Source organism: Saccostrea echinata, unplaced genomic scaffold, assembly GCF_033153115.1.
Source record: "Saccostrea echinata isolate AGI-Se365-2 ecotype Australia unplaced genomic scaffold, CSIRO_AGI_Sech_v1 ptg000002l, whole genome shotgun sequence".
In the NCBI taxonomy this organism is placed as follows: Eukaryota; Metazoa; Mollusca; class Bivalvia; order Ostreida; family Ostreidae; genus Saccostrea; species Saccostrea echinata.
The window spans coordinates 9,177,239-9,202,072 of NW_026889751.1; the positions used below are offsets into that span (position 1 = coordinate 9,177,239).

At 35.1% G+C, this 24,834-nt stretch overlaps 1 protein-coding gene across 3 annotated transcripts in view; it reads right to left on the minus strand.

Annotated features, from left to right (window-relative positions):
• Nucleotides 1–1,782: 1,782 nt before the first annotated feature.
• The window catches only part of LOC133171892 (gonadotropin-releasing hormone receptor-like), a 57,161-nt gene continuing 34,109 nt past the window's right edge, over nucleotides 1,783–24,834 (minus strand). The window contains exons 3-4 of one of the 3 annotated variants that reach the window (XM_061306697.1): nucleotides 7,655–7,955; nucleotides 1,783–2,168 (exon numbers count right to left, since the gene is read on the minus strand). In XM_061306697.1, the coding sequence (XP_061162681.1) occupies nucleotides 2,039–2,168; nucleotides 7,655–7,955 (431 nt within the window). In that variant the 3' untranslated portion in view covers nucleotides 1,783–2,038. Of the gene's footprint in view, nucleotides 2,169–7,509; nucleotides 7,956–24,834 lie in introns of those variants that run through there. The other 2 variants (XM_061306704.1, XM_061306691.1) reach the window with 2 other exon arrangements.

Consider the following 24,834-nt stretch of genomic DNA (forward strand, 5'->3'; position numbering starts at 1 on the left):
GTCTACTTGTATTTACGATATTTGTTGACTTTAGTCTTAAACAATATTCGAAGAGTTTTTATAAGCTTATTTTATTAAATGTTTTGACAATTAAAGTTGAACGTTATTTTGATTGCGATTCATTTCCACATCGCGGTATAAAGTATTCCTCCGCTGTACAGAAATAACAGATTGTATGGAGGCTTCAAAGAGAAATAATTTTAAAACTGCGTAATAATTGGAATTATAAGAATTAAACGTTCTTTTTTCCAGAATTTATCGATGTGTAAACTCATGCCTTTGTACTCACAAACTTTACGTAAAAGTGCTTCGCACTTTTATTCAGTTTGCAAGTACAACGGCATGAGTTTACACATTTATTCAGTTTGCAAGTACAAAGGCATGAGTTTACACATCGATAAATTCTGAAAAAAGAACATTTAATCCTATAATGAATTCATCAATTTGAAGTCATACGCAACGTGTATATGGATTTTACAATGTACCTTTCCCACTGATAATTTTCTGGGATATTTTTAATTTAAAATCGAAATACCATCAGATGTATCGTCGGATACCCACGGCCTACAGGTGATTTCGTCTTTTACTTATCACCCGTGGACAAACTCGTCGAAATATCGTCGTATGTAATCAATATGCGGTCATTGAATTGGCTGCTGCATAGAATCGCGATGGCATATCAACGAATCACAGTTTACGTTACGTATGTATGTTCGGCAATGACAAATGCTTTTCCGTAGTTAACTCATCGACTGCAAACAAATCCACTCGCCGGTGCATTTAGCAGTTTGAGAAAGGTACTTCTATATTATTCCTGAACGGTTTTTTGCCAGTGACATGTACGTGTGGTTTATCGTCAGGCCCGTAGGAAGCAATTTCAGTAAGGAGGGCCCCCGTGCCCCCCCCCCCCCCCCCCGGTTCCTACGCCCATGATCGTTTTAAAACAAAATTCGCACGTTTTAACGGGATCACGATTTTACCATAAATAGCAAACTTATAAACGTAATTTTAAAACTGAAGAGTCCCAACTTTCTGATTGGTTGTCTATACTCGACGAATTTGCATAATAAACGACGATATTTCAGCGAGTTTGCCCACGGGTGACACCCGTGGGTATCCGACAAGTAAAAAGACGAGACCACCCGAAGGTATCCGACAAGTAAAGAAACGAGATCACTTGTGGGTATCCGACAGGTAAAAGACGAGATCACCCGTGGGTATCCGACAAGACGAGATCACCCTTGGGTATCCGACGATGCATCAGATGTTCTTCGACAGAATATCAGCATACTCTACCAGGAGTCTTGAAGAGATATCAAATGATGAAAATCCTTGTATTTTTATAAGACAAATTAACAAAAAAGAGTTTTAGCTGGTATTTCCAGAGGATGTGTACAACATAATCAGGCATAATAAAAAAGCACAAAGGTTCTTTGATCATTGGAACTCTTAGATTAAACAGGGAATAAGAAAATAAAGTTCAAAACTATGTTGCGTATGTTATTAATTACACGTGAAGTCAAAAAACTAACATTTAAAAACCCCTTCAATTTACAAAATTATGATCAAGTGACAAGAGCTTTTTAACAGAAGTTTGTTTACACATCTTTTTACTATCGATAATCTCACGGGATACGTCTCAACTAACAGGATACAAATTAATAATTTTGTCTAAGTATCAAACTCTTGGGCTGAACGTCAAGATACAGTAAAAAGACAGAAGTGCAATTAAAATATTTTCTTCAACCACTAGTCTAAATAATAAAAAGAAATCAAGGTAATTTTTTTTAAATTTAATAGTCAGGTAGCATTATAATTTTAAAATTAAGTTTCTTTAAGTTTGTTTTCCAAAGACAGGGTGGAATACAGAAATAAGTCAAATGTTTCAGTGATACACTGCAGTGTATATAATATTTTTAATCTTGTTCAACTCATTTCTCAGCGAGAGTCAATTTCTTGGAAAAAGCAAGACATGCGAGTGTTGTGGCCCAGGGACCAATGTTTCATTGGAGCTGACGCGGACCGAAGTAAGGACCGTTCATCGTGATCGGAACGATGTCCTCTTGGTAGATCTGGTACTCAGACGGCGGTGGTACACGTCTTTTGGGTGCCGCCGTATACAGGGGGCTCTACTGATAATACCTGGTACGTTTTCTTTTTTCCAGGACCTTCAAAATAGAGAAGAAAATACGTTTTACATGTTACTTAGTAAATGTTATTCTCTCATTTGTGATATTTTTTAAGTTCGATAAAATATCTGCAGAAATTGACATGATTTTTTATACTAAGTACTGTTTTCACTTCACAAATTGCCTTTAAAAAATTAAGCTTATAATACTTATTGACTTTTATACATGAAGTCATTACTTAAATTGCATTGCCATATACTACCCACACTAACTATAATTCATTTAATCATTATTGTTTTGTAAGAGGAGGGAATGAAACATGGAATAATGCATACAAAGCATTTATTCAGAGCACGAAGCACATGAAAATGTGGGGATCAAGCTCGAAAGCAAACAACAAAATACTACAAAATTAAAAGGACAAACAGGATCGACCCCTGAAAATATCAGAAATAGGATCAAGTGGCATGGAAGAGTAAGCATCCCATGTCGATCATGCAGGCTACAACTGATTACAACATGTACAAATGTTAGTAATTTTTTTCTGAAGTGAGAACTAATAAATACTTAAAATAATATAAAATAAATCGACAAATTATAACAAGAAAGTATGTGCTCATATACAGAATCAATATAAACACTAGTATTAGTCGAACATTTTTAGAGTGTCTAAGAAATGTCAAGTTAGAGTTTTATGTTGTATATACTGGTATGTATGTACGGATACATATTTACTAAATTTTCGCAATTTTTAAAAATAAAAATACTGAAATGGCTGTAATCTGCAATTTTTCAAATCATGGAGCTATAAAGAAATGGTATACATTATTCTAAAAAGTTGTATTTTGCTGCTGGGGTGCACTATGTCTTTGCGATCTTACATTAACTTCTCTGGAACTTTCTGGGCAAATAATTTGCATGATTTAATTGAGTGAAATTGATTGATTCTATGTTGTTATACGTCCCGTTTGAGATTTTTTCACTCATATAGAGACATCACCATATACCGGTGAAGGGCTTCAAATTTGGACCTTTACGCGGCACTCAGGGCCATTGAGCAGTGAGGGTTCTTTATCGTGCCAACACCTACCGTGGCACGGGGCCTCCGTTTTTTACGTCTCATCCGGAGGACCCGCAACTTTCACTTCAGAGTGCCGAGCGCTTGGCGAAGGAATAGTTGCTACCGATTTTTTATCGACTTAGGTCAGTCACGCCATGATTCGAACACACGACCTTCCGATCACGGAGCGAACGCTCTACCGACTGAGCTACTGTGACGTCTTCCAAATGTCAAGGGATTGGCAATCAAAATTGACGATAACACTTAAAATATTTCACGACCTTCTTTCCATCTGGGTATTAAATAAACAAATTATGTTCATAAATTGTGATCCTTTTCTTCTAAATTAAACTGTAAAATTTATATACATTGGAGTGGAGTGGGTATAACGTGCAGGAAAAAAGCAAGCACTTAATGTGCATAAGACTCTTAAATATATGCCCCTGGAAAATGAAATTACAGGAACTCTTCTGACCTGTCAGCTATTTCGTATGCATAGTAATATTATTAAGCATAGCCCTCTGTTCTTAAAAAGAAATTTCTTCCCTACACCTTCTTGGAGAAAATCTTTCCTATTCCAATGTAAATACAAGATCTCACTTTGACCCCATCCGACCCCCGGAGCATTTTAACAAATTTGAATCTGCACTACCTGAGGATGCTTGCATATAAGTATTACTAATAACAAAATAAATATTTCAATATGCAGGTAAGCTTTGTTATCTCGAACAACGATATCTCGAATACCAGGGATATATCGAAGTGATTTGGCAGTTCCAACCATTTTTTACTTCATGTTTTGAATCATTCTCGTCGTATGTCGAATCCTCGGATATCTCAAAGTTTAATCGTGGTCCCTTCGAGTTCGAGATAACAAGGTTTGACTGTATGGTACTATATATTCCGACGCAAAACACAAATCCCCTATCGGGAGGACCACAATACCACCACATTGCAAGGTATAACCGCTACTTTTCACCTAGATTTTACAACTCAACTCATTACCTTCATATACAAATTTTCCGGAGAGGTATATAATAAAAGGGCCCTTTACAAGAAGCACAGAATATGAGTTCTATTCAATAAAATTCACTCACAATATACATGTATAGTCGAAGTACAATTTAGTGTGAGTTCTATTCAATGTATAATTCATTTCGCTTGTAGTCGAAAGTACAATTATATGGAGTCATGTTGATCGAAATGGCTCCTATTAAGAGGTTTGTTACAAATTGCCTCAATGCATGTTTAATCACTGATTTTAAAACTTCTAGAAAAATAAAAACTGTATGTCTTTTAATTAAAATGGCCTAGGATTTCAAATAAGCAAGTGATACGAAAATCATATTCGAGGCATTGTAGTGGTAATTTATACATATAAATGTAGTGGTAATGTATACTATTTTGTAGCGGTAATATGATGCACACCACTACTGTGACCTTATCTACATGTAGCCCAGGGGCGATAATTTGACAAAATCGACTCTACACTATACGAGATTGTTTGCAGATTATTAAAACCAATAGTGGTCCACCTGTTCTTGGGAATGAATATTTTTATGATTAATTTAATAAAAATGATTTCCTTTAATATATATATTTCCAAGTTAAACTTTGACTCTGTTGTGACCCCATCCTAATTCCAGCTGCTATAAACTCGTATCTCTACTATAAGTAGCTTTCACATCAGGTTTTTTTTTTCATTTTTGGTCCTGTTGTTCTCCAGTGGGTAATTTTTAAATGAGCGGACTAATTTTGGCTATCTCTTAATTATCTCTCTTTTATAGCGGCTCTTTATTTGGGCAAATTTAAATCCCCTTTTACCCGAAGATGCTTGTGGGAAGTTTAGTTAAATTAGATCAGTGGTTTTCGAGAAGTTGATAATGTGAAAATGATGCAGACGACGAGCTATCAGACGTCTTTCGATCACAAAAGTTCACTTCTCTGACAAGGATATTTCTCGAAAATCAACCACGTTACGTACTGTTAGTTTCAGTAGTAGCAACGCGTCTGTGGCACTTTAACTATCGAATACGAAATTGTCGGCTTAATAATATTTTTTACCATAATCCTGATATGATTGAAATTTTGCTTAAATTTTGTATGCAGAATAGACCCTTGTGTGATAAATATGTTTTTAGCTCACCTGAGCTGAAAGCTCAGATGAGCTTTTCTGATCACAATTTGTCTGTAGTCCTTCTGTCTGTCACTCCGTCTGTAAACTTTTCACATTTTCGACTTCTTATCCAGAACCACTGGGCGAATTTCATCCAAACGTGTCACAAAGCATCTTTGGGTGAAGGGGGTTCAAGTTTCTTCAAATAAAGCGCTAAGCCCTCTTTCAAGGGGAGATAATTAAGAAATAGTGAAAATTTGGTGGCATGTTTTAAAAATCTTCTTCTCAAGAACCACTCGGTCGGGAAAGATGAAACTAATGTGGAAGCATCCTCAGGTAGTGTAGATTTAATTTTGTTCAAATTATGACCCCCGGGGAAAGGATGGGGCCACAATGGACGATCAAAGTTTTACATAGGAATATGTAGGAAAAATCTTTTGAAATCTTCTTCTCAAGAACAACAAAGCCATGATTGGTCATATTTATATGGAAGCATCCTCAGGTAGTGTAGATTCAAGTTGTTCAAATCATGACCCCGGGGGTAGGGTGGGACCAAAATGAAAGTTCAAATTTATAGGGAAAAAAGCCACAGTAAGTCAAAGAAATATGTAAGCATTCTTAGTGTAGATTCAAGTTAATTCAAATCATACCCCCCCCCCTTTTTAGGGGTGGGTCGGGATGCATTTAAGCTTTTCAATACTGGATTGATTTTTGGTTTTTTTCCTAGCTACATTGCTCAGGTGAGCAATGTGGCCCATGGGCCTCTTGTTGATGTTGTTTCATACTACCAACCATTTACCCTTTAATTCATGTATTGCGCCGATTTCAAACTGTGGCCTCCTGCTTTCAAAAATAACCGCTTTTTCGATTGATCTAAGACGTTACTTGAGGAGACGATGTTCTAAGAATCGATGATAAATAACGTGAAAAAGACATGAGTTATAGTTTATGCTTTGCAGATAGGTACGATAAATCCTTCGTTGGAATAAGATTTAATACTGCTGGCGAAAAAGTTCTTTTCCCCTTTCGTGAAGGACTTAATTTAGTTTATGAACTTTTCCTTTGGCGAGTATCATTGGATCTTTTTCTTGGTGAAAACTCAAAACTATTTTGTTTGCAGAAAATAAGATAAATTCTTTGCAAATACATGCAATACGTGTTTTCTACCTCTACGAAATGATTTCTTAGCTTTAAGCATTCTCATTTAAGCACAAGACTGTTTTGGCAGGACACAGGCATGCTTTGTTTCAAAACCCAATATCAGTACATTTATCAAAACACGAGAAGAAAATGGAATGAATCTTGACAGAAAATTCAGAGTACGATTCCCATACACTGAAAAGCAATATTGAATGCTTTAACAAAAGAAAATACGCAAACGACATACAGAACAAAAGAGAAGCAAAAACATACCACTAACTGGAGCAGCTCCCCTACAACAAGACATCCTAAGCATTAACCAGAAAATTGATTGATAAAAAAGACCCCTTACATGAATAATTCTGACTTTGACCTTTTAGCAAGTGGCCTTTGAATATAAATTTGAATATATATTGGTTGTGTAGTTAAAAGGGCTTTTTAAAAGAAGTTTGTACAAGACAGCCACATAAATTTTGTAGACCTTTTGGTCTTGATCTTTGCTCAAGAGGAAGAAAAATCAATAGAAGCCTGTTAACATTCTCGATCTATTAGTTAGTTAAAAAGACTGTAAATTAAACAGTATCCAGATTATCGCATCACAATGGTCTCTTAAATTACCCTGAGTCTTTGACAAAGTGACTCGAAGAAAAGTGGATAATCTAAAATTTTGACCTTGATCGATCAAATACCCTCTAATTTTTAGATGTCTCTACCCACAGCCATCTTTCACATAATTTGTAAACACGAAATCTGCACTTTGAAAGATACACAAGTGATTGAAAATATATCTCTGGTTTAAAGGGTACTCAAGTGATTGAATAACATAAAACCGTTGGAAAAGACACAGTGATTACTAGTGCCCCCCTCCCACATATATTAATGCGGGCCCTAACAGACATATCAGTGACCATGTACATATACCATTTGTCAAACATACATGTATGTACCAGAAGCAAAGCATACTAGTATCTTATCAGACTAGCGAAAGCGTGCTGTGCAAAACATTCCAAATAATTCAAAGCTTTGAGTGAATTTTCTTCCAACTTAAAACTGACCTTTTTACTTCAGCTTGAACTTGTTTGAATGGAATACTGATTGGAGCTATTCCCAATCCTAAACTGTGCCTTACTTCCCCTTTTCATTTCCATGGGAAGAATATACATAAAATCGTTTGAACTGGGTTTTGAAACAATTGTCCTCCAAACTAACCTTGGATTACTAGGCACCTTGCAAAGTTGGAATGCACCGTAGATTATGGGGTTCAAAATAGAGTTCGTAAGTCCCACAAACGTCAATCCGCTCATGACGGAAGGATTCAGTGTAGTCCAGTGTCCAAATGCAAATCCGGTGAAAACTACATAGTATGGCAACCAACAAATGAAAAACGCGATGACAATAAAAATGGACATGCGTAGTGCTTTCCGTTTAGCTTTGCGCAAAAGACCACTGCGCACATGGCTCCTTCCGCTGTGTTCTCGTTGGTCCGAAGAATTAGAAACATTTTCAGGTTCTACAACAAGAATATAAAATAAATCTTAATTAAGGAACAAAGACGTAAAGTTATTAGTTTACATTAATTGCATTGTATGTCTTTCAATAACAACTGAATCCAAGCTTCTTCCGAGTCCCATTTTACCTTGTTTATGCTCGAGTATTATTTTCACTCAGTGCCAAGTCATCTTCCCGAAATTGCGTCTTAAGGGGTGTTGCTAAAACGCGGAACGGAACGGAAAATTTGATGTCAAGTTTTTCATTTTGAACAGGTATAATTCAGACAAAGGAAGCAGTATTCTTTATCTAAGACATGTAGTTCAAATTTAATTAAAAGTTATCGTAACAATGTGATTTATTCATGATTTTTTCCCCTCAAAACATGTGGCATATACATGCAATGGTCAATAAAATACACATTATTTAGACTCACATCCCAATTATCTATCAGAATGTCTCATTTATCATTAACCCAAATCTGAATTTACATGTAAAAAATGGATTATTCGTTCAAAGACAAAATCATCATTATTGATTATGAAAGGGGCAATGTTGCTTTGAAACAGGCGGAGAGAAAGAGAAAGACGGTATAAAAACAAATGTGTTAGAGAGAATAATCACTGGCATTAAGGATTTTTTTTTCTAAAAAGTTTATCACAACTACAGGAGTGTTGATGCAATCCACATGGACCTGAAACGGGGATTTAAGAAAGATAGCATAGATGTATATGACCAAATTTTCAAAACAGCGCAAACTGATTGCACAGAATAACGTAAAGATGGATGGGAAATTACATATTTTCGAGAAAATATAGAGCTGTTATTTATATTTTAGTATTAGGCGGGGGAGGGGGTGTGCAGAGATGTACGTTATCCACGCTTACGGTACATGAGTACATGTACATTTATATCCATTGAAAGTTATGGAATTTTTATTTTTCGCTCATACAGCTCATAAGGATTTCGAAAATCTGCCGTTCATATTGATCAGAGTGATCTTCAATAAAATTTCCCACTCATCCATTTTTTACCACAACTACATGTTACAAGTATATACATGTATGTACGGCATTACATATTTTCTGTTCCGTTTTCCGTACCCTTTGTCTATATGTTCAGAGATCTTCATGAATAAGAGAATGAACATGACTAAATCAACTCGTATTTTAATAATTAAGGATAAAATATGAAAATTTATATAACATATACCGTTTCTGGTATGATTTTTATATTTTAAATGATTTAACCTGGAATCATATTTTCCGTTCCGCGTTTTAGCAACACCCTGTCTTAGGGCACAGAATTCTATTTTTACATGCCAGGATATAAAAGGTTTGGCTCAGTAAAATGAAACAAAACAATGTCAAAGCCAATTCATAATCCTCTAAATAGTAACTGAATAAAAGTTACAAATCACGTACATATCTTAGCTCCGATACTTTTTATGCCCCCGGATCGAAAGATCCCGGGGGTATATTGTTTTTGTCCTGTGTGTCTGTTCATCTGTTTGTCCGTTTGTCTGTCTGTCTGTTGTCAACTTTAACCTTGCCCACAACTTTTGATTGGTTGGGGCTATGACTTTCATATTTCACATGTGTATTCCTTGTGACAAGACCTTTCTTTGGATACCATCATATTTGACCTTTTGACCTTGGAGTTTGACCCACTTTTGCAAAATTTTATGAGACTTTAACCTTGGCCATAACTTCTGAACAGTTGGTGCTTGGGGTTTCAAACTTCACATGTGTGTTCTTTGTGACAAGGCCTTCCTTTGGATACCATCATATTTGACCTTTTGACCTTGACTTTGGACTTTGACCAACTTTTGAAAAAATTTAACCTTAACTTTTGAACAGTTGGTGCTAAGGGTTTCAAACTTCACATGTGTATTCCTTGTGACAAGATCTTCCTCTGGATATCAACCACTTTGATCTTGACCTAGGAGTTTGACCTACTTTTGAAAAACTTTGACCTTGGCCATAACTTTCGAATGGTTGGAGCTAGGTCTTTCATACTTCACATATGTAATCCTTGTGACAAGACCTTCCTTTGGATACCAACCACTTTGACCCTTTGACCTTGACCTAGGAGTTTGACCTACTTTTGAAAAACTTTAACCTTGGCAATAAGTTTTGAATGTTGGTGCTAGGGCTTTCATACTTCACATATGTAATCCTTGTGACAAGATCTTCCTTTGGATTCCAACCACTTTGACCTTGACCTTTGACTTTTATTTAAAAAACTTTAACCTTCACCATAACTTTTGAACAGTTGTATCTAGGTCTTTCAAATTTCACAGGTGTATTCCTCGAGACAAGATCTTTCTTTGGGTATCAACATTTTTTATCTTTTGGCCTGGATTTTGACTTGCATTTGAGAAACTTTAACCTTCGCCATAAGCTGCCATACGGGAACATCAATGTTTCACAAACACATCCTGTTTGATTTTGATTTGTCTTAATCCAAAGTCTGAATGTCACCTTTGCCCAACTATGAGCAGATACCAAGCCTTGACTTCAAATTGACGACATATATATATATATATATATATATATATATATATATATATATATATATATATATATATATATATAAATACTACATAATATATCTTTTACACACGTATTTTAGAATCATGTTTTCATCGGTAAGAAAGGCAAACCGAACCAAATATTGTAGGGCATAAAAGACCTTGGGGCTAGGACTTTCATATTTTATATCATTTTAAATGACATTTCTTCAATAGGATATATTGACCGTCACGGTAGCTCAGTCGGTTAGAGTACCGGGTTCGACTCTCCTTCCTGGCCCCGCGTCAAACCTTAGACGTAAACATAGGTAGCGACTGTTCCTTCGCCAAGCGAAGTCAGTCGGTTTAGGAAAATAAGCCCCAAATCAAAGAAATTGTTTCCGTTTTCTGTTGATTAAACGCATGTTGACGACTGACAAACGCATCAACATTTAGGAAAATCATCACTGTAGGGGACAAAACCTTGGCAACGAAATAAATTAATGCTTTAGAGTCCAGAAATAGGCGCTGAAGTGGGTGGCGGTATTTTTTCCAAGACGAGAACTTTCGTCCCTTGTAGAGTTTATGTATATAGGTATGGTACGTCTTTTTTTAAACGTGGTTTTTCTTGACAGAAAGTGTCAGAATATCTAATTTAACAACGTTTAAGTGTATTTAAAGAAGATTCAATTTTTTAAAATTTATTTTACATTTAACAATCAGAAAGACAAGCCCCCATGGATAGCAAATGAAAAAGTAAGTCAACTTTTACAACATATGAATACCTATCCTGTTTGATTGTTGTTTTACGTCCTTGCGAGAAATTTTCACTCGTATGAGACGTCACCATATACCTCTGAAGGGCTTCAAATTTAGACCTTCACTCGTCTATATGGCGGTTCTCTTTAGTACCAATGCCTACCGTGACAAAGGACCTCAGTTTTTTTTAAGAGGTCTCATCCAAAAGACCAGTGACTTTCACTTCTAGTGCCGGGCGCAGTCGCTATACTATGTTTACGTCAAAGGTTTGACGCGGGGCCAGGAAGGAGAGTCGAACCCGATCACGTACAGTTTGGAGATTTGAAATATTAGTACACGAAAAGTGCAGTGGTAAAATACAGTAGAGTCCTTTCTCTAAAAGTACTGAGTACGCTCCGACTCATCGAAAGTCCTGTTTTTACATCTATCTGGGATTCTCGTTACACCGATGCTGAAGACAACACAGAGGTAATTATATTAAATAATCTAGTAGATTTTTTTCCCTAGGATTTCTCAAGAAAGACCAGTGACAATTTTTTTTCTCCATCTTTTTATTATATATAAGAAATGTTTATCCTTGTCTTAATCCTTCTAGCAACTACTTAACAAATATAAGCATTAAAGAAGAACAGTCCTTTAACACGTGCAACGAGAAATAGAATTTCTTTTCATCTAGCATTGATTGAAATAATATTTGAATTAGTTATTTATCAAATTAAACATTTTCAAACTTGTAGAAATAGTTTGTGGGCTTCAATTCATTTTCGTGTTTTTTTTAATTAGTTCGTATATTTGGGAATTACAATATGATATTGAAGCATCCCAATGTTGTGTGAATTCTACCTTGGTTAAATCATAGGTCCTTAGAATTAGATTTTTGTGAACAATATGAGTCTTTTTGTATGAAATTAAAAGAGTAAATTAAAAAATCAACTGATAATTATAAACAGCAAGGTCAAAGAAACTCAAGTGAGAGTTGTGGACCATGGGCTTCTTATTTTAAAAATATTATAATGATACTAGACGAAACCACAGGCCTTTAGATCGCTTTAAAAAATTAAGGTGTTAAAAAAATAAAGGTATGGAACTCCTTACATAGGGTATCCACATTCGCCAATAAAATACTTTTAAATCAAATGATCTAAAATTTTACTTTCTATTCATAACTAGTCACATATAAATAATCAACGTTAATACCAAAGTTCTTTCCGAAATTCCGTATACTTCCCGAGATATACTGAAATCATATCCCAAAATTGATCTTATTTTTTACTTGACATTAGCCTGGGCCTCTGAATAGTTACACTAATTGTAAAGGGGGAACGACGGGACGAATTCTTCCCAGAATTTATTCTTTACTCTTTGAATATTTGTTTATTAGTACTCAGTCTCTATAAAATTTTATCTGGTTTGATCATTTGGTCTTACTAAGTTACCACCAACATTTTAGCTGTGAAGTTGTTGAAGCAAACGTTTTCTAATTTTTTTTACCGCGAAAATGGGGGTAACTTAGTAACCAATATCAAACCTGACTAAATTTACGAGACTGGAGTACAGTAAAAAATGTTGAAAGATTGTGCAAATACTATGCAGGTGTTCGCTGCAGTTCAAACACCGTCTGTATACATGTGAATAACCAGGGCCCAAGCTAATGTCGAGTAAAAAAAAGTAGGTCAATTTTGGAATTTATTTCACCATATTTCGGGAAGTACACTGATTTTGGGAATGAACTTTGGTAGTAATGTAGATTGATTATATGTGAAAAGATATGAATAGAAAGTAAAACTTTGGAACATTTGATTTAAAAGTATTTTAATTATTAGCGAAAGTGGGTACCCTATGTAAGGAGTTCCATACCTTTATCTTTTTTATACACCCCAATTTTTTTTAAGTCGGATTTAAGCGATCCAAAGGCCTGTGGACGAAACTGATCATGGTATAAGAAATCGATTTTTGTTTAGCACATCTTTAAATCCTTATAGTTAAAGCATATCTCTTTGATATGTATAGGAAGAATTATATTATTTGCTTCGGGAAAAAAAATGAACTTCCAACAAAGGATCACAGCAATGTAGCAGAAGTGGCCATCTAATTTTTTTTTTTAATAATTAGCCCCAAATTCTGTGTTTGAGGGCTTAACGCGTCGAATTTTTAAGTGTTGTAACGTATGAGCTGTAAGAAATTTAATCTTTGTTAATAGATCACTTTATTTTACAGAAAGCTTCATATTAAACGCATGCTAAAAAGTATCAGTCAATTAAGCTAGCACGGTGCACCTCGTTCAGCCTGGAATTACGAGTTTCAGTAACCATTACATATAACATAATTCGTGGAATGACAAATCGGCTTGCATCTTAACCTTCTTGCATTATTACGTTCTATGAGGGCCGTTATTAGAACCTAACATAACCCATTTTCTTTCAAAATTCCATTAGATTTCAACATTTTCAGTTAAGTTAATGATAAGCTATGACGGCAAAACACGCGAATTCAGTCACGAAATATGAAGTCCATACTCGTACACTTATTTCTACGAAAATTGTTGACCCACATTCAATACAATTCTAATTATGTCACCTAAAGTGAAATAAGGTCAATATTTACATGTATGTCAAAAGAGTTTCAAAAAAGCAAGACATGATAAAAACCTTGATATACTTCTGAAGAAAGAAAAATAAGTACAATGTTTTTGGGGTTTTTTATCTATAGTGATACCTATCTGACATAAAGCTCTACATACTTAGTACATGTGTGTAGGTTGTACATCATTTCTGTGTAGAGGAAAGACCTTAATTCTGCTTAAGGAAGTTGTACTTTAACGATTGAGACGCTTTAACCAGAAAAGGGATCTCGGTCGGAAAGGGAAAAAAAGAAAGAAAGAAATGACTGGTAAATATAACACGTCTTGAAATCATGTGTGTTTATTGTCTATTAAACATAGACAACGGTGATAATTGTTAAGAAATTCGTGGAAAACAATAAAGACTTATTGCAAGTTAAGGGACTAAAGTTGCACTAAAACAATTCCCTAGTGTTGTACTAATTAAGTCTGTAGCTTTGTCTTACTAAGATAAATGTGCTTACATCAACCGTGGGAACTAAAATTTATGACTCAATTTCCCTTTTTCCTCGAGCTTGCTCTTGTCCTATGTTTTAAAAGGTTTTTTTTTTTACCGTTTAAGTTTGGGATTAAAGATATAATGTAATTGAGTTCACATCAATTAGCGAACAGTTGTACCCCTTCAACAAGGACTGAATTGCAGGCATACTTTTTAATGTTTATCATTATTTTCAGGCATAAATAACAGTTATGTATGTTGCTGTTATTATTATTATTATGAGTCGCTGATTAAACACAATTTTGTGATTTCCTAGCGGAACTTTTCTTTCGCTGATTTCACAGAAAACTTTTTTTTTGATTTCCTATACTGGAAATCGGAGTATTCCGACCCATGAAATACCGGAAAACACTAGGAAGAACGTATATGCATGCGGTATTGCTATAGATACACTAATGAAAGCAAGTCTTTTAGAGAATCTGATATCCTTCCTGCATGCCTTGGAGATACATGTAGCCTATTATCTGATAGATCGCCGATATTATAATGGGGATATTTCTATATTATAGGGTTATTGGTGAATATTGGCACGAGTTAGCTGAACAAATACAGGAGCTTGCGGAAACGGTACAAATCTCGTCATTGAAGGGGAAAAAACAGGGTGCCAGCCCTCGATTTAAGGGAGCCGACTGGGATTTTATTGTGTGAAAACTACTATAGAGAAACTCTTTAATTTTATACCATATGTACCTTAAATTGACTTCAGTATGCATGCAAAGTTTAGTGAAAATCTACCGTCTGGTTAAGTTTTACGGACCATATCGAAATACTGGTACATTTACTATAGGATTATATAGGAAATTACCATTTTTTCGCACTTCCGAGCAAATTATACAAATGCTACTATAGACTTTTTGCTCAGATTATATTATTTGATGGGTAATACTGTATTGTACATTTTGTGCAAGAAACACAAAATTCTACCGTTTGGTTTCCAGAGGGGGCATCTCAAAATGTCAAAATTCATGATATTTTCCTATTTTTATGGAGTACAACAAAACATGACAGATACCACAGATTTACATAAAAAATAATAAATATGATTGTTAGATTCTCAATTTCCTATCTTTAAAATTTCAAGGGCATATATTTTATACTTTTTATTTTATGGTATAATGAATGACCCCGCTTAAAGAACTTCGGTTATTCATAACGTCAAAAACACACTATTACGACGTCTATCTACCCATTATTTGAAAAATCTTTTTTAAAATCAGTTATTTAAAAATGTAATTAGAACTTTTAACCTGAGATTTCCTAAAATTTGTTAATTTTTATAAATTATGTAAAAATAGTTGCTTTCAAAGAGTAAGTACGCTTTATTTTACAATGCTGCGCAAAGTATTGCGCAATGAAAACCCCAGTCGGCCCCCTTAAGTTTACATGTTTAAATGTTATACAAGATCCTCTATACATTATTGAAATATATGCTTTTAGGGAATTTGAGAACATTATATGTTATAAACTTATATATATTTACCTGATTTCATTTTTATGCCCCTAGATCGAAAGATCCCGGGGGTATATTGTTTTTGTCCTGTCTGTCTGTTTAACTGTTTCTCTATTTGTCTGTCTGTCTGTTGTCAACTTTAACCTTGCCCATAACTTTTGATTGGTTGGAGCTATGACTTTCATATTTCTCATGTGTATTCCTTGTGACAAGACCTTTCTCTGGGTACCATCATATTTAACCTTTTGACCTTGGAGTTTGACCCACTTTTGCAAAATTTTATGAGACTTTAACCTTGGCCATAACTTCTGAACAGTTGGTGCTTGGGGTTTCAAACTTCACATGTGTATTCTTTGTGACACGGCCTTCCTTTGGATACCAACAACTTTGACCTTTTGACCTTGACCTTGGAGTTTGACCTACTTTTGAAAAACTTTAACCTTGGCCATAACTTTTGAACAGTTGATGCTTGGGGTTTTAAATTTCACATGTGTATTCCTTGTGACAAGACCTTCCTCTGGATATCAACTTCTTTGACCCTTTGACCTTGACCTAGGAGTTTGACCTACTTTTGAAAAACTTTAACCTTGGCCATAATTTTTGAATGGTTGGTGCTAGGGCTTTCATACTTCACATATGTAATCCTTGTGACAAGTCCTTCCTTTGGATACCAACTACTTTGACCTTGACCTAGGAGATTGACCTACTTTTGAAAAACTTTAACCTTGGCCATAATTTTTGAATGGTTGGTGCTAGGCTTTCATACTTCACATATGTAATCCTTGTGACAAGACCTTCCTTTGGATACCAACCACTTTGACCTTGACATAGGAATTTGACCTACTTTCGAAAAACTTTAACCTTGGCCATAACTTCTGAATGGTTGGTGCTAGGGCTTTCATACTTTACATATGTAATTCTTGTGACAAGACCTTCCTTTGGATACCAACAACTTTGACCTTGACCTTGATGATTTACTTACTTTTAAAAAATTTAATATTTTTTATCTTTTGGCCTGGATTTTGATTTGCATTTGAGAAACCTTAACCTTCGCCATAAGCTGCCATACGGGGGCATCAGTGTTTCACAAACACATCTTGTTAACATAGAAAACTAATCATTCTCCCCATGGAAAAATGTTCAAAAAGATTGATTGATTGTTATTGTTTAACGCCGAGTCGGCAATATTTCAGCCATATTTCGGCGGTTGAAGTTTATGTTCCGGGTTGAATGTTTCTGGGATTTCTCTGGCGGCCCCCAATGAGCCTATTCTTTTTCGAAGAACAAGGCACTGATGAACGGAAATCACTCATACTTAAAGGGGAAAATACATGCAAATAACGAAACTATGAAATTATTTCATCTTGGCCTAATATTATGTTAACAATACTGATTACAAATTGTGTATCTTTAAATCAAAGGACGGCTCTTGCTTTCTTGCAAGATAGTAAGCCGGAGCCCTTGCCATTATTTTAAAGATTTAAAAGCAAGTAGGAAAACGAAATTCTCCAAGTCAACTACAAAATATCATTTTTTGTCAAAATTAAAATAATTTCCTGTTTTGTCATTTCTATTGCGTTTACTTGTCCAATGTAATTTATTCCTTTATAAGGAAAAAGACATCAAGAACTATACTTAGTATACATGAAGAATCCAAGGGATTACAAGTACAGGAAATTCTAGACGGGATTGAATTAAAAATATTCTTTAAAAAATCAAGGTGTTTCTTCTTTCCGTTGTAAAGTCTTCAAAATGCCATTTATGTCTCTCTAAATGGTTTTTAAAAATTCAGCTTTAAGAAGTAGGTAAATCGTTTAAAATTACCAGACAGTGATCTACTTGCATGATTATAATTATATAACAGTTAGTAATGTGGACAATTTGATGCATTGCAGCTGGCAGCCATTGGTGTCACTCCTGTGAACTATGAAGAATATGTAAATCTTTAAGAGTATTTAGGATAATAGAATTAAAAAGGAATTAATGTCTAACCTAGATGTACCCTGAAGAAAAAATGACATATAAGCCATTTAAGTTTTATTTTTGCAATGACTTGGAGAGTTTTTCGTCTTTCTAAATTATGTTTAAGCTGATAAACAGTTAAACTAATTGCATTGTTCAAAGTCCGCTCAGTTTGGATTTTATAATAGTATCGTGCTGTAAGAAGCTCGATTCATTTATCTCTCTCAAAACCATTTTTGAATGGTACAAAAAAAAAGAAAAACGCACTTAAAGAAACAATGAAAATAGGAAGAACTTTGTTTCCTTTGTTTATTGTTTAACGTCCCTCTCGAGAATTTTTCACTCATATTGGAGACGCCACCACTTGCCGGCGGAGAGCTGCAAATGTTGACCTGTACTCGGCACTCAGGGCCATTGAGCAGTGAGTGATCTTTTTCGTGCCAGCACCTACTGCGACACGGGACTTCGGTTTATACAGTCTCATCCGAAAGACCGGTCTCCACGTCCCACAGTGGGATTCGAACCCCGCGACGTAAGGATCAACTCCTTACTCTACGACTCTAGAGCGAACGATCTAATCACTGTGCCACGCTTGACGACAAAGTAGGATGAGAAGATTTATTTGAAACATCATTGAACTATGGCGAACGGACTTGATACATAACATAACGAAAGCATTAAATATCCCGCAGTATGTTTGTTCGAATAGCCTTGAATATTGATCTTGACCTTTCAGAAGGGCCTTCAAAACGATCTTAAGGGTTTTTTTTCTTTTGGTTATGAAATAAATAGAAAGTTTTTAGGTTGAGTAATATCCTTATGACCAAAAGGAATGGATTCATCGGAAAAAAACACTACTTTTGGATAAAGTTTTTTTAACAACCTCAAAATGTGTGTTCAGAGAAAAGGGGATTTTTTAAAGCTACAATACCTGATTTATTGCATCACCTAAAATGGAAATGGCCAAGTCAATATCATACAAGACAACTTGATGTTGCCATCAAATGTCGCCCGGGAAATATTCTATGTTAATTAATCTTTCTAGTTTAATATATACACTAGACAAAATTGCTAACGCACCACCAATTTACTTTTCAAAACTTATTTATTTCATATATAATTACACTTGTATGTTACTTAAATAAAAAATGAGGAATTTAAATGTCTGGTAAATAACTTCAATGTTAACTGAAGCGTGACCATAGAAAAAATTACAATCGGGTCCATACTTTTTGGGAAGAACAAAAATTTCTATTTTTTCTTTGTGTTTGTGTTCTTTAAATGTTTATATTTGTACTAATTAAAAACTCAGAAAAACTCAGAAAAAAAGTTATATCGTATGCGGCGTTTGACCCTATGTTTGACCCTATGGCAGACAGTATGGTGTCTGTGTGGGGTTTTTTTGGAGAAAATTGTAAAATATGGAAACAAAAGATTATGAATTCCTCTAATTAAAAATTGTTGTGAATAGATTAACAAACATAAAAAAATATTTACTATAGATAACGACGATATTAAAAAAGCAGCACACGATAATTTGAAAATTGTTCTACAAAATTGGGTCAACCAGAAGTTGAGTGGATTTGGTATGGACACCTAGGCACTGGATGACTACTAGACGATATGATAGTCAAAAGCTGTTTGTTATTTGATTTTTAACTGGGAGAATACTTCTTTGGCAACCTAACGGACCACCTTTGGTGATCACCAACTTCATATCTGGGCAGAAACGGTGCGCAGTGCAAGTCGGGAAATTGGTTTTCGGGCAAGAAGGTCATTTAAGGGTCCTGTCATGATGCCAAGACATTTGTCAATCCCGCTTTTTTTTGGAAAAGTTGGCATATTATATATATAATAGTACCGAACAGGCAAATGTTCAAGTCACAAATAAGAAAAACAAGTGGTGCGATAGTAAATTTGTCTATATATATGTAAGACTCCAAAGTCCGATGGTGACGCCAAAGTCCGATGGTCTCGCCAAACCCCGATGGTTTGATGTCGGTACGGACGCCAAAGTCCGATGGTCACGCCAAAGTCCGATGGCTCGTTTCTTATAAGACGCGCTGCGCTAAAGTGCGATGGTCTGACACGCCAAAGTCCGATGGTGCGGAGAAACAATCAACGTTTATGACGTCACAATATTCCGACGTCAATCCTTGACGCCGTTGTCCTGCATTCAAAAGCCATCAGTTCAGTATTCGTCCTCGCATAAAATTTTACTGGTTTTGCTTATTGGTTGCACCTACCAGAGATACAGTTGTATTAGGGTTAGTCCTCGCACACCACTCGACCGATTAGGGTTAGTCCTTGCTTCGCACCTAGGGTTTGTCCTCGCACACTAGACGAGTGATTAGGGTTAGTCTCGCACCCACCCAACATATCTAGGTTATAGTTGTTACACACTTTTCGAGCGATTAGGGTTAGTTTCACACCTATCCGAGAGATTAGGGTTAGTTTTCGCATAATATTTTTCTATACTTATTTAAGACCTTGACATGGCGCGGCATTGCAGTTTGGCGCAGTAGTACATGTACTATGGCGTCACAAACGTCAATCGTTTTTCCGCACCATCGGACTTTGGCGTGTCAAACCATCGGGATTTGGCGCAGACCATCGGACTTTGGAGTCCCATCGCACTTTGGAGTCCTACATATATATAATTTAATTCCGGTTGTAACGTTGTATTTGACTGGATAAAAAATTTACTTTATATCTTATAAAATGGGTTGCCTACATCACAATGACTTGAGTAAAAAACGTATCGATCCGCCTGACGTTACATTCAAATTTTGTACAAATTAAAGTCATTTTTAAAGGACAATCAACCTTTTTTTTCTTACACAAAATGAATGAAAATTAAATTATAAGGAATGAACAGTTTACGCTTTTTTATAAACCGCTTCGCGTTTTCTAAAGCGTAAACTGCCCCAACCTAGTTTATACCGTATAAAATGGGTAGCTATTAAATCCATTCCTTATATATATATATATATATATATATATATATATATATATATATATATCTTACATCCAGACGTTTGTCGCCTGCGTCGGAGATTTTTTTTTTGTTTTACATTTGAATTGATATGAAAAGTCGGATTGAGATACATATTTTTCGTTTTTATTTAATTTTAAAGTTCTTAAAAATCGGGAGCTCTCATTTTCTATGGGAGTATATTATAAGCAAACTTGAATATTAGATCAGAAAATTATTAATTTTACATATGAACGTAATGGAAGTAAATGTATTGCATATCCTATAAATGATAAATTTTAAACAAGAGGCCCAAGGGCCTTAACGGTCACCTGAGTACAATACAACAATTTAGAGGATCCATAGAGTATTAAAATGAAATGAAAGGTGAAGCTTTGTTGCCCAAAAGCAAGAAAAATAGGGTGACCAGGATCAACTAAATAATTAGTCTACTATTCATTAACAGTTCATAAATTAGGTTCTAATCTGTTCCCCAATTATCACTATCACCATACAGTATATTACCAAACTATCAGTGCTTTGTACTATTTTAATTCCTTTTTGTAATCTCTTACATTGGCCTCTCTTGGTCTTTGATGAACATTTAATAAGACAAGTTATTTTTGTCTCATTTTTATTTATCTATTACTTACAAGTCCACATGATCATTAAAACTATGAAAATACTTTTTGTATTATACAATAAAAATTCTTGCATAATTCTCTTATTCTATTAATTTTTCAGGTACATTATTTACAATGATTAATTATCAAAAGTAAACGGCAAAGGGGAATAACTCCTCTCAGTAGAATGCAAATTAATTGAGCCCTGGCTAGGACCAGAACACTTGACCAAATGGTCCAGATGTTCAAAAATCTGGTAAAAATACCCTTCCTTATTACAACTTTTACTCTTTTTGCCTCTGATATGCCCAAGTGCAGAGAAGATTTTTAAAGAAATAATGCATTTTCAGTACAGATTCACTATATTATCAATAGAGCCCCCCCCCCCCCCTTCACCACCGAGAAACACCAGAGCCTCTCACCCTGGGACCAGATTCAAGTTTGCTCATCATAAGTAATCACTTTGTTTAACTGCTTAACATTAAGGAGCAGACAGGATCATTTAATAGAATTAATGCATTTTCACTACATTATCAACAGCCCCACCCTTATACCAGCACATCTGACCCAGGGGTCATGCAATTCACTACTCTGGAAGAAGCACTCTTGCTCATCATAACTATATACTTAGCTTCTTTGCTTTTTAACCAGAAGCAGAAAAGAATATTTTCAAAGAAATTTTGATTTTTCACTATATAATCAATAGAGCCCCTCCCCCCCCCTTTTGACAAGGATCCTTGACCCTGGGGCCATGAAATTCACAATTTTAGAAGAGGCATCCTTGCATATCATAACAATGTACTTAGTTTGTTTAAATAGTACCCAGGGGCAGAGAAGAAGATTTTCAAAGAAATAATTCACCTTCACTGTAGGAGCTATATAGCCCCACCCTAGCACAAGAACCCCTGTCCCTGGGGCCATGAATTTCACAATTTTGGAAGAGGTGTCCTTGCTTATCATAATAATGTACTTAGTTTGTTTAAATAATACCCAGAAGCAGAGAAGAAGATTTTTAAAGCATTAATGCATTTTCACTATATAATAAATAGAGCCCTGCCCTAACATCAGAACCCCTGACCCAGGGGCCATGAAATTCACAATTTTGGTAGAGTTACTCTTGCTTATCATAACTATGTATTTAATTTGTTTAAATAATACCCAGGAGTAGAGAAGAAGATTTTCAAAGAAATAATGCACTTTCACTATATGATTTATATAGCCCCCCCCCCCCCAGCACCAGAACCCCTTACCCTGGGGCTATGAATTTCACAATTTTGGTAGAGTCACTCTTGCTTATCATAACTTTGTATTTAATTTGTTTCAATAATACCAAGGAGTAGAGAAGAAGATTTTTAAAGAAATAATGCACTTTCACTATATGATCTATATACCCCCCCCCCCCCCAGCACCAGAACCCTTGACCCTGGGGCCATGAATTTCACAATTTTGGTAGAGTCACCCTTGCTGATCATAACTCTGTATCTAATTTGTTTAAATAATACCCGGGAGTAGAGAAGAAGATTTTCAAAGAAATAATGCACATTCACTATACGATCTATATAGCCCCACCCTAGCACCAGAACCCCTGACCCTGGGGCCATGAATTTCACAATTTTGGTAGAGTCACCCTTGCGTATCATAACTATGTATTCAATTTGTTTCAATAATACCCAGGAGTAGAGAAGAAGATTTTCAAAGAAATAATGCACTTTCACTATATGATCTATATAGCCCCGCCCTAGCACCAGAACCCCTGACCCTGGGGCCATGAATTTCACAATTTTGGTAGAGGGCTCAATGCTTATTACAATCATGTCAACAGTTTGACTGCTTGATGTCCAGGAGTAAAGAAGAAGATTTTTAAAGATTGCATTAATTTTGATGGTTTTAGCCCCACCCCTCAGGGCCCAGGGGGGCAGGGACCATGAAATTCACAAATTTTGTTCCCCTTCACACATAGATGCCATATGCAAAAATTGGCTGAAATTGGTTCAGCGGTTTCAGAGAAGAAGCTGAAAATGTTCAAATGTTAACACACGACGCACGACGGACGACGCACGACGACGGACGAAAACAGATAGCAATAGGTCACCTGAGTGACTCAGGTGACCTAAAAATAAGAAATAAATAAATAAATAATAATAAAAAAATAATATATAATTTTTTTTATAATGAAATAGTTTAATTCTAAATACATGTAACTTTTCCCGTCGATTTTGCCATTACATCTACTAAGGGCAGCCCAGTCCTCCGGACTGCACCAAGCTTTCAAATTGGAGACAAGTCTTCCATCGTTATCAACTGGGCCACGGTACAGGGTAAAGAAATCAATTACTCTCCGAAGTCTTTTTTTTTTTTTAAATTATTCTGTAATTTTAAAAGCAATTATTTTGAGAATTCATTTTTTTTTTCACTACACCATTTTATAATCTAGTATATTACATCCATTTTATACATTTGTATGTACTGATCTTTTGAGTTCTGTTAGACACTGACAGAAATTTATTAATGATATGAAAATTTTGGTCGCTTCAGACCTTTGATAGGTCAATTTCTAATTTTATCCCTAACTACAGTGACAGAAAAGACACCAAATAAGTACTATTTTTGTATAACTCTCATTTTCTTATAATCTTTTTTGCACTAAAACAGATTCGTTTTTAACCTTTCATGTAAAGTTTCCCTATGCATCTTACATTTGGAACGTGGGACAGAAGATATATTGAATAAAGAAAATCCATTAAAAAGTGATTCAATGTGGAATATATCCATTAATCAGTATAAATAGGTTACGAAGAGCACTTTCCTCATAACAATAAGCAAACTTAGTTGCTGTAGCCAAGGTCTCGTGAATTGTTTTTCCAATATCAGCTTTTTTATGATATCCTCTGTCTACATAGAATAGGAATGGCGTTAACATCCGTTTATGACGATAATGGAATTAATTTAGACACCATTTGATAATAAAAGCAACACAACTTTTGTTGTAATTTGCTTGTAGATTTATTCACATATGTAACATGATATGCATAAGAATCAATATTTGGGAAAGTTTTTAAAACATACCTTGTCCAACATTAAAAAAAAACTTTCAGATCTCTCAAAACCCCGAAATGCTAAAAACGCAATGGTGACATGCCTGTTCTCGGTTTACAAATTTTCAAAGTGCTACATATACTCCTTCTACAGTTTTAATGAAACGCTGTACACGAGTAGATTACATCAAGCTTCACATGAACTTGCATTGGTTTTAAAATATCGATGCTTTTTCAATGGTAATGAAAATACCAATTTCTGTGAAATTCTTCAAAACTCTACCCCTTCTACACTCTACAAATAAATCCATGATAGACAAGTCTGCATGTATATTATTGTTTGATGAACGGTAGTGCCGCGGTTATGAAAATATAAATTTTGTGAAATTCTTAATCTACTTTTGTACCGTTTTAAAGTTTAATCTTTAAAATTCTGGGTGAAGATTTTGAAAGATTATTCTTTTAAA